Raw genomic sequence first — 21,351 nt, 5'->3', positions numbered from 1 at the left:
AAACATTCTTTAAAACAGGAGCAAAGACACAAATATCATTGGGAGGAAAGATTAATTTTAAAGAGAATTAAAAAATGAATTCAGCATTGCTCTGAATACCCAAGTGTTTCAGAGTATGAGTGCAGTCTTAGGAAACTTCAGCATTTAAATGATTTGAAATTTTCAATTTATTTGAAATAACAATTTTGGGTTTTTTTAATGAATACTTAATGTGTTTCTTATGCAAAAATCCAAAACCTTTCCAATTTTTCCCTTGAATAAGAAAACATAAAGAAAAGTTTGGAACTGGGATACTCTAAATGCTTCACCAATATAATCTTCAATCAAAATAGTGGGAAAAACCTAATAGCCATAAATTTTGCCTTAAAAAATTGTTTTGATACTCTAGCATGGCACGAGTGGTAATTTTTTTATTAATAATATGGGCTTTTAACAGATTTTTACTTGAACAGAAACACATTGTTCTTAACTGGGTACTATCTAAAATCCTCATGCAAGGCTTTACCAACTTCTCTCACTGACAACATCACATTCCACATATTTCTCAGCAGGGAAGATTGGCTTCCAGTTGGGAAACTTTAGTATCAGCTTTTCCAAAGAGCCTGAAAGGAGAGTTAAACTGAATTGCTCTTCCAGAACACAAGAACATCATTGCTGCCAAATGCAAAATCCCTTAACACCATGGGACATTTCCTATGATTCTGTCTGTGGTGCAGGATGAGATTCCTATAATATTTCTCTTTTTAAAAATGTCTTTAAATAACAATAATAATAGTTATAATAGCAATAGTGATAGTCATAATTACACTAATAGAAGCTAAGTATTTTATATATTAATATGTCAAATTCTCACAACAACCCTGAAAGGTAGGTATCATTCATCTAGTTTTACAGATGATGGAACAGAAACACAAAAAGGTTAAATAATCTGCCCAAAGTCACACCTAGGCTACATTCATTAAGCACATTTATTGAACACATTTACTCTGTGTTGGCAATGTTGTAAATGCTTTAGTTACATTAACTAATCCTTGATCTTCATGAAAACCTTGATTCTCATGATAGCACTATAATGATACCCATTTTTTGGTTGAGAAAACTGAGACACAGAGAGGTTAAGTAACTTGCTCTATGTCGCCCACCTGGTAAACACTAAACTGAAATTCAAATACAGGCAGCCTAGCTCCAAAGTCCACACTCTTAAGGAGGAAATTACACCATCTCTCTAAATGGCAGAACTTAGATTCAAACCTAGATCTAGCTCACTCAAAAATATGACTTTCAAAAATGAGTTTTCTCATTGTTTGAACTACACCATATACCTCCTTTAGTATAGCAAAGGCTATCAGATGAGCAAAAATACCAACATATGCTAACTAAATATACTTCAGTGAAAATATATGTAGAAATCCAAATGATTGTTTAGAGATGTGAATAATGATAATAATCCATCAGATATACACATAAACACATGCTCTTCTTGTGCTGGGAAACAGCTGCATAATCCATTGGAAAGCCTGTCCCACCAGGAATCCAAAGCTCAAATGCTGTTGTCCTTTCTCTACATGAATAATAAAACGAATCTGCATACTTTTATTACCATGATAGCCTGAAGAACACAATCCCACTAGGCAAATATTCTAATTTTTTACCAGTGTATGTCCTATGGAATTGTACCTAAACCCTGCATACTTTCCATTAAGTTTCTGGTTCTATCAAAGAGAGTTCATTCATTTAAACATTTCTACCTAACCATAAGCATTGTCATTCCCTCCTGATCACAATAATTATCACCTAAAGAATAAATCTTTAAAAAGAGCCAAAGAGTCAAAAAACTATATATTTTATTTTGTCAGACAGTTGAGGGTTTTACCATTGTATCCCTTTCCCCGCAATTTCACAGGACTCTAGAACCTGACTCAAACCAGTTCACTCGGCCTAGGATCATATACTTAGTAGTATGATACATAAGACATGATAGTGGCTGAAGCACTATTATTAAAGAGAGATTAAAACAGCTGTACATTATGCTGAAGCACTCACTCTTCCCTTTACAAACAGACGGTCCTGGATTACAAACAGCACTTGACCATTTAAATCACGCAACCACCAGATTTAACCAGCTGGGCCATATTCTCCTAGGCAGTGCCTGTTGACCTCCTCAGTAGCAGCTGCTCAAATGAAATTCTCATTAGACAACTTATTTTCAGAAGCCAAAGGACCCTCTGATTAAATATATGTATTTAGATATAGAAATCCTTTTTAAAGTATTCATTTTCTGACAACTGTCGCTTATGTTAGAGTCCGGCTACATTGGCAACAAGATGGGTGATACAAGGATAACTAAAAGTCATCATTTAATCACAGCTGAAGAATTTTTATCTTGGAAGCATTTTAACCTGAATCTATTAATCAAAGCCTTTCTGTACACTTTACCCATCAATAACAACAGTGTTATTTCTGATATTCAATCATTCAATCCATCTATGCATCTACCTACCTACCTACCTACCTATTTATCTACCTATGACACTAAATCGAAGTTAAATTTATAAAAATCAGAAACCTTGTCTATCTTCCCGTAGTTCTTCAGAGGGGGCACTTCAGACAAAGCGCCTTTGTTCAACAGCATTTAGCAATCTAGTCAAATCAATGCTCAGGGAGGGTATTTCTTGAAGGAGTGGCAGATTAAACACTGGACAATAATTTGGTTGATCAAAGCATCTACCTAGAAAGTTTTTGTTTCATCATGCAAATAATGTTTTTAAAAGGATCATAATAAACTTTTTATAAATCAGTTTCTACATACAAGCGCAAATGAGGGGGAAGGTATGTAGTCTGATAAAGAATCAAAATATTCTCCAGAACAAGAATGATTCAAGAAAGGTCATCATTTATTATATCAATCACACAGGCTTGTCAATCAGCTAATCACGAAGTATGGCCCTCAAACCATGAAGTACAAGTGAGGGAGAGGCGAGTAATGCATTTAAAAGCTCTTAAATGTCCCCTGAGAAAATATGTCCTAAATGAGGAGATGGACCTGAAACTTTAAAGGGTCAAAGCCAGGCAAATATTGGGGAAGCTGTTATACCTTCTTAGACCCAGAATATAATTATTTTAGAATAAAAAATTTATCCTATACTTTTTTTATAATGACCTTTTCTATTATCATTTCTGTTCTCCCATGCTATTCTGTTCTATTGCTCCAAGGAGATAATGGAAATAAAGATTCAAACTCAAGATATCAAACTCAGGATGAAAAATAGAAATTCTCATTGATTCCATCTCCAAAACATCTACCTCCAGTTTTCATCATTATTATTATTATTAATCATATCATCACCCTCCTATTTACCCACAGTTTAAAAACTCTGAGCTCCCTTTGAATCATTCCTCTCTCTTGGTCTCTACACTCAAACATCAAGTCTTAACAATTCTATTTCCTAATGTCTTTTCCATATGCACCCCTCTTCCTTCCTCATTTCTGCTGCCTTAGTTCAGGGCCTCATTATCTCTAGCCTGAAACAATTTCCTTAATGTCTCTCCCTGCTCCCATTCATCGTCAACAGTGCTGCCAGATTAACTTTCCTGAAGGAAAGCTCTAATCCATCACCTTATTGTGCTAAAAAATAGTCAGTGGCTCCCCCATCACCTTCAATATAAAGTCCAATCTCCTTAGCCAAGAATTAAAGGGCCTCCATGATCTTAACATAACCTACTTTTTCAATCTTATATACCATTTGCATCTTCATCTTAAGTTAGAACCTGAATTGTTGACTGTTTGAAAGCTCTCTGCCTATTCCTTCTGCCTGAAAATGCCTCTCGCCTCCATCTCTATCTATATAAAACCATTCATTCTCCAAGACAAGCTAAGACCCATTTCCCTGTAGAACTTTTCCACGGCTTCCTAGACAGGAACAATTTGTCTATCTTGTAAACTATCTTAACATTTCACCTATACAACTCTCATATAACATATATTAGACATTGAATTAGAGTTCATTTTGTATATGTCATATCTCTTACTAGAATATAAATTCTTTAAAGTTAGAGATGATTGTTATATTCATTAGGGTTGTATGCCATGTCATCTAGCATAGGGGTTCTTAACCTGAGGTCCACAGACCCCAAGAGACATGGATAGAATTCAGGGAGTCTGTGAACTTCGACAGAAAAAAAATTCTTTTTCACTAACCTCTAATTGAAAATTTGCATTTCCATAAATTATGGATGCAGGCAACAAACCATAGCGTATCTGTAGTACCTATGACATCATCACCAATAGTATCACAATTGATATTTTTATATCACATTATACTTGTAGATATCTCAAAATATCTTTCATGCTTATCACTACTTCAAAATTACGATATTGTTAGGCCCTCCATTAGATCTTGTTTTTAATGTATTAGTAAACTAGCACATTCTACCATATCACAAATTGTTTTAATTATTTAGCATTTTAATACAATTCATTTTTTCTGTAATTCTGTGTATTTTACTTTGTGCACTTAAAACCATTCTAAGATAAGATCTGTAGGCTTCACTAGACTATCAAAGGGATGCACAGAAAAAAAAGGTAAGAAGTTAAGAATTTCAGAGTTTAAATACAGTGCCTTGCACAGAAGAAGAAAAACATGTAGAAAATTTAATCATAATACTACATAGTTCTTGATTAGGGCCATAAAAAGGATATACCATGAGCTATAGAATATCGTTCATAAAAAAATCACAGTCTTAGTATTGGAAAAAGACCAATCTTCTATCCTCTACAATAGCCCAATTAAAATGGCAATTGAGATTGCTGCATACCTCTAAGGATGGACAATTTATTACCTTCCAAAGAAGATTATTTCATATAGACAGCTATGACTGTTACATAGTTGGTCTTATCAACCATATTCTGGTTCCTTATAACTTCTTGTCATTGATCTGCATTCTATCCTCAGGAAGCTAGATAGCATAAACCCAATCCCTCCTCCATGTGACTTTAATCCTTAAAGACCCATCATGTCATCTTTGATCTCCTTTTCTCTAGGGTTAATATTACTAGTTCCTTCAGTCATTCCTTTTATTATATAATTTTTTCTCTATGATCATGTCAATTGTTCTCTGAGAACATCCCATTGCTTTTGAGTCCCTATTAAAGTGTGGTAATTCAGAACTCACCAAAATACTTAGATATATTCTATTGAGCAGGGAGTTCAGTGGGACTACCATCTCTTGAAAGTTTCATATTGTACTTCTCATAATGCTGATTGAGATAGCAAAGGCAATTTTCTGGCAGTATTCACCATGCTGACCCCATTGCACTTTCTGTCACCTAAAACTCATAAGATCTTTTTTTCATTCATGTGGCTGCTATTTATATTTCCTTCAGTAATTATTTGTATACCCAGGGATTTTGGATTTCTGAACTTGATAATAAGATCTATTGAATTTTACCTTGACAGTTGGTTTTCAGTTCATATTTCCAGTTTGTCAAACTCAAAACCTTTTGAGTTTTGTTTCCTGTATATATTCTGTTCCTCCGAGATTTGTGGGATCAGTAAATTTGATATGCATGCTATCACTTCATATTTGTATGTAATATATTATGTACAGAAATATACACTAAAGATGCCTGAATTTCTGATGTTTAAAACATACGTACTGTAAAAAATAATCAAATATCTGTAAACTATGTCTAAAAATTATTTGCTAGTAGGAAAATAGTGATCAAGGACTCCTTGCAAGTGTTTCTCTTGTACAAAATCAACCATAACACATAGTAATGAAGAGGAAGAATATAAAACTAACCATTATTTGCAAGAAAAAATGATTTAAAATTCGCTAGTAATCCAGAAAAAAACACATACCGATTTCTTTATTTTTACATTAAAGAGCTTTCTAAATTATTTTGAAAATCACTTACTTACAGAATTAAAACCATCCTTTTGATGAATCACAATTAAAAGTAATCTAGCAATCTCACTTATTCAGAGGTGATTGATCTAGAAACCTCAGTTATTCAGAATATAGCCAAGAATGAGGAAAACAAAGTCTCTGAAAAGCCAGAAGAGTCAGCACAAAGTATATTCACTAAAGATAATGTATATTACCCAGAATCTCCCAGCAACTCATCAAGAACATACTTGTTCATACTTTAAATATAGTCCAGAATATCTTGATCGCCTAATTTTATAATCTACAGATGAATGGAAGGAGCAAATTAGAATTTATTTACAACTGAGCAAGAAATAACAGCCTGCAACCTGATATCTAAGAAGGGTAAACCAACATATACACACACCAAAAAAGATACACAGATGCATTAAGCAGACACAAGAACTCTAAAGTTTCACAATTGTAGAGAAATAACCATATAGTCAAACGGTCCTAATTATCTCAATGATCTCCAGGGGCATCATTACATTATAGTGCAGTAAAATAATTGACATTTATAATATGATAATCATCACAACACCTCAAATTTACACAGTTTATAGTTCATAAAAGACTTCATATTCATTATTATGGTTAATTCTCAAAATTTTTGAGTTACCAAGTCAGGTAATAGTACCATACCAAATTTTAACTTTTGTGGCTCACAGAGACCGAAGAATTTACTCGGAGTCACGTAACTGTTAAACAAGTATTAGAATTCCTAGTCTACGTCATCGTGATCCTGAGTCATCAAAAAATATTTACATCGTATGCCATGTAATATGGTTAATAAAACAGGGAACCATGCAATACATTTTAGAAAGAATTCTACAAAAATTAATTGGATACCGTTAAACTTTTGAGCCCTTAAAGGAATAAAATTAAGTTACATGAAAAATTCCCTTATATCTAATCTCAATTTCGCTATAGTGTCACAGGGAGGTCTGAATTTAACTTACAATGCTAGTAACAAATCTAGAGCTATTAACTACCCTACATTTTAAGGCCTCAAAATCTGTACATAAAAAATGAAAGCACATACATAAATATAACAATCACTTAGACTTGATTTATTTTGTTTAAAAATAGTACCAGAGAATCTTCTTTCATTTTTGTTTTCTAGGCTCCAGGTGAACCTGAGTGGACTCTTGTCCAGAGCAGAGAAGGGAGATGTGGGACGTTGCAGCAGATGCTACACGTCAGAGAACTTACCCTTGAATGTTTAGCTTTAACAATATTTGAAGCCCTCGACACTCCATTCTATAACATATGGAAGTAAAGTGATATAATATTCATAAATTTATGATATTTACAAAAATGAAATAATTTTTTAAAATTTTGCTTATTAAACACTTGATATTTTCATAAAGAAACACTATCCACCAAAAGGAAATAAGAGAGAATAAGTAAAAAATAAAGTTGTAGTTAGGAAAATTCCCTTTCTACTTTTCTCCCGGGGTAAAACTTACAGTCAGTTTAAAATCTTGATCTGTTATCATAAGAACCAAATAAAACACACAAAGTTTTAGAAAAATGGAGCTAACTGCTTAACACTCCTAATGGATCACAATCTGAATAAATTTTTCCTAGCTAGTGCTAATTATGCACTTCTCTCGCTCTTGAAATCCCACTCATTTTTTTAAGGCTTAGAATCTTTAGAAGAAAAAAACCCAAGAGTTAAGTCCACACATACCCTCTTGTTCAGTCCGAGTCATTTCCTCAAGCTTCTTCTGTTTCAGTGTGTCCACCACATCGGCAAGGCTCCCTTTGCGGCGTTCTGGGGTTCCAAAAGTAACACTGGTCATTATCTCGCGGTCCCGACTCCCTTCGTCAGGCTTATGTGGTGAGGTAGAGGTATTTCGGAAGGAATATAGGGGGCATAACTTATTATTCTCTGATTCCTAGAAAAACAAAATAAAATAAAACCATTAGAATACAAGTTTCTTTGAATACCATTGGAGAAAAAGCCGAAACTCAGAAGGATAGTACACAATGCTTAGCAGGACAAATAAAATACATTAAATAAAATAAAACGTAATAACTAACTTGGTAGGACAAATACAAAATATAATTCCGATTAAACAATACTAAACATTAAAGAAATAATTATCAAAGGAACTAACCTGAAATTGCAGATTAAAACTGTTTAATCATTGTCCTTTAATTTAGAACTAGTAGAAAAGTTAGCTGTCGTAATGTTCACTGTTCACCAAAAACTACATAAATTATCTAACTCAGTGCCAAAAAGTTAGCCAACTTGAATTTTTCTGTGCTGGGGTTTGGGGAAAATTGGGTTTTTTCTAGCTATATATATATCTGTCCAAAGTTACGGAAGTCTCTTTCTATTCCTATCCTCACCACTGATACTTCAGCACACAGTAACACATTTTTCATCTCGTATTTTTTTTAACAAAAGGACAAGTTTACTACAGAAACATTTGCACAATAATTACTTCATAGTACAGAGAAGTTAGCTAAGTGGTAAGAGGGTTAGATCCGTCAGCTGAGGAGGAAAAGCAAATCTTAGGTTGAAAATAACAAATACTTAAAAGTTTATAGAAAGAAAATGTTTTTATATCTCTCTAAATCAGAACTGAGGGTTGGAAGTGAGTATTATTTGGCCACATCCTTTCAGTGGTCTTGCATTCACCTTATCTGTTTGCACAAGGATTCTTTCTCCCTACAAAAAAGTATGTAAAGTAAATCATCCAGTTTTTGTGATTATCTTCAGAAGCTTGAAAATCCTAATTGCTCCTCTATCCCTCCCCTTCACAAACAAGACCAGCAAACTTCAAGAACTAGAGAAGAAGCATGAGGCAAAAGTTACATAGTTAATAACTAGTGGGAAAGGGTGAGAAAAGGAAAATGGAATATAAAGCAGTAAGTTTCCCCATATATTAAATGATATAATAATTATACTCAATAATGCTAGGTATTTATAGGTATTGTCATTGTATATAAGGTGGGCTAAACCTTATTTTCAGATAATATTTGTAAAGCAGGTAGGCACAGTGCTGAGCTCACACTACTGAAGTGGTGTGTTAATAAATGGTATATACTATTGTTCCGAAGGAAGAAGCAGATCTCGGAATAGGTCCAAGGACGTTTTTCTCCCTTCTGGACCAGAGGAATTGTGAAGTAAAAAAATGTTCATGAGTCTTAAACTAAATCAAATATTGTGAAACTTGTGAATACATTAAAAACCACTGAAATGTATACATTAAATGGGTAAATTGTGTGGTATGTTTACTATATCTCAATAAAGCTGTTAAAAAGTATTGTGAACTTATAAGAATAACATTTATTGGATGTCAGGCAGGGGAGAGAAGGAGGGGAGGAGGGGACTGGTATATGCATACACAGAGAGTGCGATGCGCTCCATCTAGGGGATGGACACGCTTGAAGCTCGGACTTGGGGGTGGGGGGGCAAAGGCAACATACGTAACCTAAACATCTGTACCCCCATAATATGCTGAAATAAAAAAAGTATATTGTGAACTAAATCTTAATCTTTTCTGCATTCCCATTCCTAGCACAAATACCTAAAACAGAGCAGCTCAATATATTTGTGCTGAAATAAACTTAAAAAATAAATGGGGCAGGGCAAGAAAGAGAGCTCCTCTTTACCTTGCTCCTAAATCCCTTCCTTCCTCTAGGAAAGATGTTTTATCTCATTTAATGTTTATAAAATTCTGTGGAGTGATGTGGAGGAACTCCTTCTTTTAGATGCCAGCCATGGTTAGTACGTGGCTCCTTGGAATGGACAGTTTGTTTTCTACTTTGTGCAAATGAAAACTCAGAGATATATTTGCCAAAGTCATTTTGACCTCTTAGTAAAGTCCATATTAGATATCTGACCAAGGATTTTATGAATTAATAATCAGCATTTGATCAATCATGCTTCATTTGCTTTCATTTCAAATGCAAATTATTTTTACATTATAGCCTAAAAAATGTTTTTAATTAAAAAAAACCTACTCAACCTAAGGAATTAAAAATAGCTGCACAATGGAATACCACACAGCCATTAAAAACAATGTTACTATCATTCGAAAATACAGTTTTGTTTACAGTGATAAATAATTAGAGGCAATCTGCATGCCCAATTGTAGGGATTATTTGAGGGCATTATGATTTAATCCATATGAAGGAAAAATTTGATACTATTTAAAATCATATTTTTGCAGAGTTTAATAAAATGTGGGACTATTCATAATGTATTGTTAGTAAAAAAGTATGTTAGTGAAAATACATCCACATACATTTTTAAAATGGCTTATTTTTAATTATTATGGAAAACGTAATAGTACATATTTATTGGGTACATGTGATATTTTGATACAAGCATACAATATGTAATGATCAAATGGGCAGAACTAGAATATCTATCGTTTCCACCAATAGATGAATGGATAAAGGAAATGTGGTTTATACACACACACACACACACACACACACACACACACACACACACACTGGAATATTATTCTGCCATAAAAAAGAATGAAATGCTGTCATTTACAATAATATGGATGAAACTGGAGGATATTATGTTAAGTAAAATAAGCCAGGCACAGAAAGACAAATGTCACACATTCTTACTCATATGTGAGAGCTCAAAAAATTGATCTTACGGAGGTAGTGAGTAAAACAGTGGTTACCAGAGGCTGGGAAGGCTAGCGGGGAGGTAGAGGATAGAGAGGGATTGGTTGATGGGTACAAAAATACAGTTAGGTAAAAGGAATAGGAAGATCTAGTGTTTGGTAACACAACATACATTTTTAAGAAAAAAATGATGTACAGAAGAGACCATAATATCCAACAAATTGTTAATGGTTCTCTGAGTATTGGGATAATAGTTTTATTTTCTTTCTGAAGTTCTCTATATTTTATAAATGTTCTATCATAGATAATACTTTTAATCAGAAAATAAATTTCATCTTCGCATTTGAATATGAATGCCAGAAAAGTCACAGAAATAATTTTTTCATGAGGAAAGATGTATTAAAAATGAAAAAAAAGATATACTGTAGTATTTAGAATATAACACCAATTTTTATATGTGACCCCCTCATATATACACAAACTGGAAAGATAAATATCAAAATATTTATAGTGATTTCTATATTTCTAAATGATGGTAAGACTATTGGTAATTTTTTATTTCCTTTTTTGCTTATCTGTATTTTCTAATTCATTCTCCATAAACATATTACCTATGTAATAAAGAAAAACAAAAGTCATTTTATAAGAAGATGCTTGGGGGAAATAGAAAAAAAGAACAATTTAAAGGAAAAGAGTTTGGCCTTCTTGAAGATGACTAGAAAGTCAGTGTACCAAACCCAGAAAACATAACCAAACTTGCTTTCCTTGGCATTTCTACAGTTGAAGGATCTCAAATAATATTTTCTAATGAATCTAATTATTTAAAAAGGAATCTTTGTATAAGATAAAATCTAGATCCTTATTACTATGGTCTAAATGTATGTGTCCCCCAAAATTCATATATCAAAACCTAACACTTAATGTGACAATATTAAGAGGTAGGGCTTTTAGGAGATGACTAAATTGTAAGCCCTCATGAATGGGATTAGTAATCTTATAAAAGGGCTGGGAGCAAATAGCTAGGCCCTTTTGCCCTTCAGCCCTTCCACCATGTGAGGACATAGCTTGTAGGTCCGCTCCGGAGGATAGAGTAACAAGGCATCATCTTGGAAGCAGAGACTGGGCCCTCACCCACGAGACACCAAACCTGCCGGTGCCTTGATCTTGGACTTCTCAGCATATAACATTGTGAGAAATAAATTTCTGTCATTTACAAATTACCCAGTTTGTCGTATTTTGTTGCAGCAGCATTAATACACTAAGACACCTAGGATTACAACATACTGTTTCCTGTTTGCCCTCAAAAGATACACAAAATCTATTTCCTCTTCAATATTAGAATTGTTCAAATATCTTAAGGAAGGAATCAAATTAAAATTATTTTTCTAAGTAACACTCCTCCATTTACTACACCCATTTCTCATGTGACATGATTTCCAGATCCTCTGTTACCCTCCTTTGACACACTCCAGTCTATAAATGTCATTCTAAAAATATGTCACCAGCAACTAAATACCAAGTTCTGTATCTTCACTTTCATCAGGAAGAAAACCAACACTCAGCAAGGTTAAGTTGTTTCCCCCATGTCACACAGGTATAACTGTCAGAGCAAAAATCTAAAGGCAGGTCTTCTGACACCAAATCCAATGATTTTTCTATTCCACGGGCCTACAACAAACAAGCACTCTTAACAGTAAAAGATGCCATAATTTCAGTCACAATTATCTTCTAAATCTTTTTGTTTCCTTCTATTCTCAGAGAGGAGATTTATCTACTTTTGAGGCAGAAATTACACTTTGTTATTAACTTTAATCTAAGAATTACCAAGAGGTAACTTGTATTATTTACCTACTGTTATATAAAAAAAAAATCACCTCAAAACAAAGTGTTTAACACAACAATAATCATTTATTATCCTTAATGGTTTCCGTGAGGAGGGATTTGGGAGCATCTGCCTGGGAGTTCTGTCTCAAGGTCTTTCATGAGGTTGCAGTTAAGTCAGTAGCTCACAATGGACTCAGATGTGATGCCAGTACAAGTACACTTTAAGAGCTCTGGGCTGGAATAGCTAGGTTTTCTTGAACATCCTCCTCTATCTCTGTGTGATCTCTTTGCATGGTCTTTTCTCTCCAGCATGTTGGTTTCAGGATAGCTGAACTTCTTACCTGATGGCTCAGGTCTCCAAAGATGCATGTTCCAGAAGCAGCCAGATGAAAGCTGTATCACTATTTCTAAACTAGCCTGGGAAATCACACTGTTTAACTGTCGTTGCATTCTATTCAATATTGAGTCACCAAGACTTGCCCATGGACAAGGCAATGGGAGTTAGACTCTGCCTTTTCAAAGGATAGAGTTATAATTATCTCCTCAAATAGTTGCTATGAGAAATTAATCATGTATAAAGCACTTAGTACAGTGCCTAGCACATAAGTACTCAATAAATGATAGCTACTCTTAATATTAAATTCAAATGTCCTTTGTTCAATTGTCCTTTGTTTCAATTTTCAATTCTGAAAATACATTCATGATAGTAACTTTCATCATTTTCAGGTTTTTATTCATACTCGTTCATCTAAGTAGAATAATAAATACTAAACTATATTACTTTCTTCATTATCAATGTTCATCCCAAACTAATTCCCTAATATCTGGTTCCTCATAAATCTCCAGGAAACAGCATTTGTAATTTGCTTTTTCTAGGAATACTATTGATTCTCACTTATCCTATCTGCATACGGATTATCTCCACTCTGTCCAGGAGCAGCTATAACACTCTAGTGCTCTGATTCAGCTGGGCTGCCAACCACACCTAGACAAGGAATGTGGATGAGCAGCCATACTGAAAGCAGAGGAGAGCAATGGGCTAGGGTTGCAAAATCAGATAACGTGCCAGGAATTGAGAGTGGGAGAGCATAAGTCAGGAATGTAATCTTACCTATGTAATGGAGTTGAAATTCACATTCTGGTTAAAGTCATTGCAGTTGGGAGAAATGACTGGGAAATGGCCTAAGCAGCTGCAAGAATCAATTTCCCTACCTGTTGCCCAATATAATTGTAGGGACGGAATATTATTCTTATATCCTTTCCTACACCCACCAGCACGACTGAATTAAATGTATTCAGTCTTACTGCATTGTATGTTGTCAGTTTTGTTTTGTTTTCCATTTTAACTGTATCTTCTACAATTACAGCTTTATTCTCACTCTAGTCTACCCTCCCTATAGATGAGGTTTACTGATTTGTTCCTGATTTCTGACAGCACTCAATCCACAGAAAACTTCTGTTTCCTTTGACCCTACCCAAAATCACCCAGAGAAAGCCCAAATCCTAAAATAGCTTCAATCTAACACTCGTGGTTCCCTATGGTATGTATTCTCCCTCACTAAAATGGGTAATAAACCCAATTTGTTCAACTATGAGTATGTTCCTAGCAGTCTTTGGACAGAATTAAGGGGATGAAATGTTTTTACAGAAGTTAAAAATAACAGCAAAACCAATTAAAAGTTGATTGTGTTTTAAATCACCATGGACTGGCAACTCAACCATGTCATTGATCAATCTTCTCTGCCAGGACAGATGGCTCCCACCACTATATACCATCCTCCTTGGTATGCACTTCATTGATATGTTGCAAGTTTCAATTAAGTGTTCAAGTTATATTATGTGAGTTGCATATATACAAACATATTTAATACATTATATTAACTTATGTACTATATATGTACTGCTTTTTCTGATCCCCACTTTAAACAACTTTTTTTTTGATGAATCAAAAACTATCTGCCAACTGTGCTATAGAAGAGACCTTCTACTATACTGTAACTGACTGACTGACAGAAAAGATTTACCTAATCTAGGATCCAATAACTTCTTCTTAACAAAGGAAATCTAACCTTTTTAATACTGAAGACTAAATTGCTAACATTTATAGGTTCTTTCTCAGAGGTAAAAGCATGTTTCTCTCTAATGTGACATATTTTATGCAAAAGTATTGGGTTAAAGAAGCTTACTCTAATGAAAATGCTAAATTTGGTTCTAATTGCCAACAGATTATTTGTGAGAAAAGTATCATTTGCTCTAATAATGAAACCAAGTATATTCTTTCTTCTTTTATTAAAACTAACAGTTGTAAGAATATATTATGTTTATATATCATTCTCAAAGTTGAAATAACATATGCCACTTATCACTATTACTATACTGTTTAATAATAATAAAATTATTCATGAATATGTCATAAAATAGATTTGTTACTAACATTTGCTAGTGTCACGATTCCTAAAGCCTAAAAAGAGAAAACTGTTGTTTTAAAAATGTTACTTTAATCCACAGAAAAAAACAAAACCTAAAACTTTTATAAATGATCTCATTATCATATTTAATAAATGGAAGTAAATATAGTAAACAGAGTAAATACAGAAAAAAATCCCCAAAACTGTCAAGACAAACACATAGAAAAGCTTTGCATTATCTACACATCAGCCCACATACAAAATCATAATCTCAAGATTTCAAGGTCCTTAAAACTCCAATTATTCAACCCCATCTAGTGCTTGAATCCCCTATTCAAGAAAAGGTGGAATAATAAAGTAGTTAATAAAGTACAGGCTCTCGAGGCAAGATTTTCTAGTTTCAACCCCAGCTTTTCCACCTTCCTCCCATATATACTCAGACAAGTTAGTTAACCTCTGTTTGCCTTAATTTCCTTGTCTGTAAAATGGGAGCAATAATAATAGCAGTAAAGAACTTACTTCATAGGGTTGTTATGAGAATTGAATGAATTAATAAAAATAAAACACTTAGAACAGTGCTTGTTATATATTTAAGTGCTCGTTAAATGGTAGTGGTGGTAGTGGTGGTGACTGTTACAATATCCCAGACAAGTGACTTTTTGGCCTCTCCTTAAACACCTTCACTGATAGAGGATTTATTGCACCTCCCAAAGTAATCTATTCCAACTTTGGAGGGTGTCAAAAATTCTTCTTTATGGGAATATAAAACCTATTTAAACCTATAGTTCTATCCCATGGAAACATTCAGAATGGTAGCCCTTTCAATAATTATACACAGCTAATACAATTCTCTTCTATTTTCCCTTTTTCTAGGGAAAATATCCCTGTTTCCTTCAATTCTTTTTCATAAAACATGATCCAGCCATTCTGATTAATCTCCCCCAAGTTCATTCCAATTTTTTTCCCTCTCACACAGAGAAGCACCCTGAACTGCATGTACTCAATGTTGTCTGAACAACAAGAATTAAGGCACACTATCACTGCCTTAGAGATAACACATTTTAAAGATTTAAAGCCATGGGGCATACAGCCTCATAGATGAGAATACTTCACAGCTTTTTGGTAGTGGAACAGTAGTAAAAGTTTTAAGGCAGGCAAGCACATTCTATCAGGGTTCAGTTATTGGCTGATTCATGTGCCTACCAACCATAGGCAGATACTTTCATCTGGAAATTCATTACTACTGAAACTACAATATATATGATACTCAACCTAAACAATACTAGGCCAAATTGGTAAGATAATTTTAACCTTGAAACCAAGAAAGTTAGTAGTGGCAAGAGACTTGGTGATTATAGTTCAAATCTTTCATTTTTGAGATGCAGAAATTAAAGTCAGGAAATATAAAGTGACTTCCCTAAGGTCACACAGCAAGTTAGTGGCAGAAATGAACATACGCTTTCTGTGAAATAACATCCTTTCCTCTAACTTATGCTCCCTCTAAGTACCCTGGGAAAAATATTTCCACTGAATAAAAAGAATGGGCTTTTTTGACTATAATGCATTGAGGAATAAAGGAAGTGATTTTATAGAAGTTGATTTTATAACAATTTGTCCAGCATCTCCAGCATAGAGTAAGTTTCTATTCATGGAGAGTCTCAAATGATTCCATAGAGCTTTTCCTAAGAGGTAACTACTTACTCTAGCATCAAGTCAATCTTTCTCATGCTCTCCTCCCTTAGAGTTGTTTTCTTCCTCATTTGAGAGATAGAGATGAACTTATAAAGATAACTGTTTTTTGTTGTTGCTGTTGTTGTTTTCATACTCAGCGAAGCAACCAGTATGCTTTAGATGAAACAAACTCAGGGTATGTTCTCCATACCTCACAAATCTCAACATTAAAAAGTATCAGAGTGAGAGTTTGACCTCTTCTGCCCTCTTTCAGACACCCTTAATTCCCCTCTCTTGTCTGATTGCTTTGGCAAGGACTTCCAGCACTATGTCGAATACAAGTGGAGATAGTGGGCAACCTTGTCTGGTTCCAGTTCTAAGTGGGAATGCTTTCAATTTTTCCCCATTCAGTATCATATTGGCTGTAGGTTTAGAGGTCAAACTCTTATTCTTTGCTGATGATATGCTATAATATCTAGAAAATCCCAAGGACTCAACCAAGAGACTCCTGGAATTGATAAATGAATTCAGTAAAGTCTCAGATACAAAACTAATGCACGCAAATCAGTGGCATTCATATACGCCAATAAGAGTCAAGCCAAAAATCAAATCAAAGACATAGCACCTTTCATAATAGCATCAAAGAAAATTAAATATTTAGGTATATATCTAATGAAGGAGGTGAAAGACAATATATAGGGAGAACTACGAAACACTGAAAAAAAAGTTGTAAAAGATGTAAACAAATGGAAATCCCTACCATGCTCATGGATTGGTAGAATCAGTATTGCTAAAATGTCCATTCTACCTAAACTGGTCTAGAGAATTAATGCAATCCCTGTCAAAATACCACCATCATTCTTTACAGATTTAGAAAAAAATAATTCTACGCTTTGTCTGAAACCAAGGAAGACCTCATATAGCCAAAGCAATCTTAAGCAAAAAGAACAAATTAGGAGGCATCAATCTGCCAGACTTCAAATTTTACTATAAGGCTATAGTAACCAAAACAGCATGGTACTGGCACAAGAACAGAGATATAGACCTTCAGAATAGGACGGAGATCCCAGGTATAAAACCATTCTCATATTGTCATCTAATCTTCAGCAAAGCAAACAAAAATATACATTGGGGAAAAGAATCTCTATTCAGTAAGTAGTGCTGGGAAAACTGGATATCCATATGCAGAATATTGAAACTGGATCCCCACCTCTCACCTCTCACAAAAATCAACTCACAATGAATAACAGACTTAAAGTCTTAAGAATTCCAGAGGAAAATGTTGGGAATACTCTTTTAGATATCAGCCTAGGCGAACAATTTATTTATGAAGAAGACCCCCAAAGCAATCACAGCAGCAATAAAAATAAACAAATGGGACCTGATCAAATTAAAAAGCTTCTGCACAGCCAAAGAAACTATCATTAGAGCAAACAGACAACCTACAGAACGGGAGAAAATATTTGCTTTCCACACAATTGATAAAGGGCTAATAACAAGAATCTATATAGAGAACTTAAGAAAATCAACAAGAAAAAAATCAAACAACCCCATCAATAAATGGACAAAGAACATGAACCTTATAAAAGAAGACAGACTAATGGCCAGCAAACATATAAAAAGTGCTCAACATCTCTAATCATTAGGGAAATGCAAATCAAAACTACTATGAGATATCACCTAACTCCAGTGAGAATGGCCTTTATCAAAAAGTCCCAAAACAACAAATGCTGGTGTGGATGTGGAGAGACTGGAACACTCTTATACTGCTGGTGGGATTGCAAATTAGTACAACCCCTGTGGAAAGTCATTTGGAGATACCTCAAAGAGCTAAAAATAGAAATATCATTTTATCCAGCAATCCCACTACTAGGCATCTATCCAAAGGAAAAATAGACATCTATAATAAAGACATCTGCACTTGAATGTTTACAGCAGCACAATTCACAATTGCAAAGATGTGGAAAGACCCAAGTGTCCATCCATACATGAGAGGATTAATAAAATGTGGTATATGTATATCATGGAATACTGAGAAATTCAAAAAACAATGGCGAACAGGCACCTCTTATATTATCCTGGATAGAGATTGACCCCATCCTTCAAAGTGAGGTATAACAAGGATGGAAAAACATGCACCACATGTACTCACCATCAAATTGGTACTAACTGATCAACACTAAGGTGTTCGCATGGTAGTAATACTCAGTGGGTGCCAGTCGAGTTTGGGGGTGGGAGGGGTAAACCCACAACTAAAGGAAGGAGAGTTCACTATATTGGGGAAGGACATGTTTGTAGCCCTGGCTTGGGCGAGGCAAACATATTCCAGATAACCAAAATGTTTGTACTCCCATAATATCCTAAAAAAAAAAAGTATCAGAGCACATCAAGGTTTGTCAAATCCATTTATTCCTTAATAGAGTTGCTACTCTGTTAAGAGTGATGTCCTTTCAAGGCCAAGTTTGGCCAAGGAAGAGAGATGAGAGAACAGATTGCGTTATATGTCATATATACTGAGCCTTTAGGGCCACTCTATGAGCTCAACAATCTCCTCTCTTCACTAGATCTAGCCTAGTAAATTTCCCAATTTTGAGGATTCACTACAAGAACCTTTGAATTTCCTTCTAATATGCCAAATTCATATGATGGGCTTAACGAGAAACTCTTTGTAATTCAGAAAAATGTAAATAAAATCTCCCGCTCTCTGGTTTAAGTTATTACTAGAACAAGTACAAGACTAAAAATGATTCCTCAGAGGCTATGTTGCTTATGAAACAACTACCTAGCCATCCATCCATTCTTCCACCAATCTATCTATCTATCTGCATTTGCATTTCTAGGAAAAGAGAAACCAGGCACAAAATGTCACCAGTTTAATGCAAAACAGCAAGTAAGAAGTCTAACTCTGCCATCAAATGCTCCCAATATCTGGAAGCTGTGCGTTCCCCTAACTGAAGGCAACACACGACCTTGGACTGATAACTCAATTATAATTATAAAGCCCGTATTTTCCCTCTAGAAGGGGAAAAAAGTATGAATTTCTTTCTTTCTTAACTTCCAAATACCGGAAAACTTAGATTCGTTCCTTGACCTACTGTGTCATCTAAAAGAACAGTAGCCAAAAGGAGAGTCAAACTGTAAGCTTACTGTCAATTTCAGAAAGCAAAAAAAAAACCTATAATCAAATTACATACAAAATACATCAGTGAGAGAACAAAAATAAGAGAAGCATCCTTAGTAGAAGTGCACCAAGTACAAAATAAATGAATACAACTGGAGGCCAAATATTAAGTCTGAATTCAAGAGCAAAAATTTTCTCAGTTTGTAAATGGATTACATCAGTTTGTTCCTGGCTAACTCAGTGCTCATATAAAACTATAACTTACTGTTGGAACTGACCAAAAAGTTCTTAAATAAAAGTAACTGTCATGAAAACATTCTAATTTTTTTTCTAAGTAAATGAATCTCTTCTATTTTACTACCATAATCTATCTGTGCTTGAATGAAGGCACATTTCCTCTCAGAAGTTAGAGGAGTTTGAGAATATTGTATTCAAGGTACTCTCAGTACACTGGGAGTGGAAACAAATCGGAGTAAAATTATAATGAAAGCAAAAGTTTACAAAATAATTTCCAATTATTTTATCAAATAAGTTTTCCCATTTTCTAGGGTGCTAATAAAATACAAAGAAGATAAATGAAATGCATAAATATTCATTTCTAATTTCAAACAGATTGTAAAATTTTATTAGCAAAGGTTGGTAATTTACACTTTGGATTTGAGACTGTGGTTTACACAAAGATATGTTATTGAACTCAATTTGCATCACCTAGAAAAACAATGCCTAGGGGTCATGGGAATATAGTAAAAACCAAAATAATACTTAAAAGGTTAATATTATAAAAAATAAATATGTCATCACATCGAAACCTGCATTAACAAAAGGAATAATAGCTTGAAGTTGTTCTTCTTTTGAAAAGGTTACATTTCTCTTGGGAAGCAAGGAAAACTTTTTATTGCAGAGAACAAACAGTGGGATAATTTGCATATCAAGGTAATTAAGGCACATTCATTAGAGGTGTTCAAGAAAGATTAGATATGTTTGTGGAGGGAACAGAGTAGGGTCTTTCCTGCTTGATGCAGGTGGTTTGACTCAATAATCAGAGACAGCCCTTTCAATCTCTTCTTCAAATGAATAGTGCAAGCAGGATTCACTATGTTAAAGTTGCCATTATGGAAAGCAACCCTCCCCAAATTAAAGAAAGATCTCAAGGAGTGCAAACACAGTCCTGGCTTCCTCTTCCCAAAGCAATATGCTGCCTATCACAGTTATCAGCATCTTATTCCTGCTGATCTAGAAGGACCCTGAGATTCATAACACATTTTAATCATGAAAAGTTCAAATTAGTCATGTAAATGACTGCATGCTATATAGTATATACATTACTTTCTATAATATGTTGCTCAGAAGCATTATAAAGATGCACAGATTTCATCATTAATGTCATCATATTTCATTATAGTGATGTACCCAGAAGTCAGGCAAGAAGGAATTGCAAGAAGGAATTCTATAGAAGAAGTGTACATTAATCAGAACTACCTATAAACTGAAAAATGCTTATAGAATTCTACTTTAATCAGAAAATTATTGGTGTCCTGAGATCAGCTTCCATTAACACTGACCAATTTTGACAAAAGGCTTATTTAAAAAAAACAATCTCCCTGGCGCGGTGGCTCACGCCTGTAATCCTAGCACTCTGGGAGGCCGAGGCGGATGGATCACTCAAGGTCCGGAGTTCTAGACCAGCCTGAGCAAGAGCGAAACCCCTGTCTCTACTAAAAATAGAAAGAAATTATCTGGACAACTAAAAATATATATAGAGAAAAAATTAGCCGGACATAGTGGTGCATGCCT

General features: G+C 34.4%; 1 protein-coding gene across 5 annotated transcripts in view; it reads right to left on the bottom strand.

Annotated features, from left to right (window-relative positions):
• Window positions 1-21,351, bottom strand: part of SOX6 (SRY (sex determining region Y)-box 6) — a 551,939-nt gene that overhangs the window by 382,860 nt on the left and 147,728 nt on the right. For all 5 annotated transcript variants that reach the window (XM_012654369.1, XM_012654370.1, XM_012654368.1 and 2 more), the window contains one exon: window positions 7,622-7,829. In XM_012654369.1, coding sequence (XP_012509823.1) covers window positions 7,622-7,829 — 208 coding nt within the window. The remainder of the gene's footprint in view (window positions 1-7,621; window positions 7,830-21,351) is intronic.

The sequence above is a fragment of the Propithecus coquereli genome, unplaced genomic scaffold (genome assembly GCF_000956105.1).
Source record: "Propithecus coquereli isolate 6110/MARCELLA unplaced genomic scaffold, Pcoq_1.0 Scaffold44, whole genome shotgun sequence".
Classification (NCBI taxonomy): domain Eukaryota; kingdom Metazoa; phylum Chordata; class Mammalia; order Primates; family Indriidae; genus Propithecus; species Propithecus coquereli.
The sequence above is the reverse complement of the archived record's forward strand: the minus strand, read 5'-3'. Positions and strand labels throughout refer to the sequence as shown.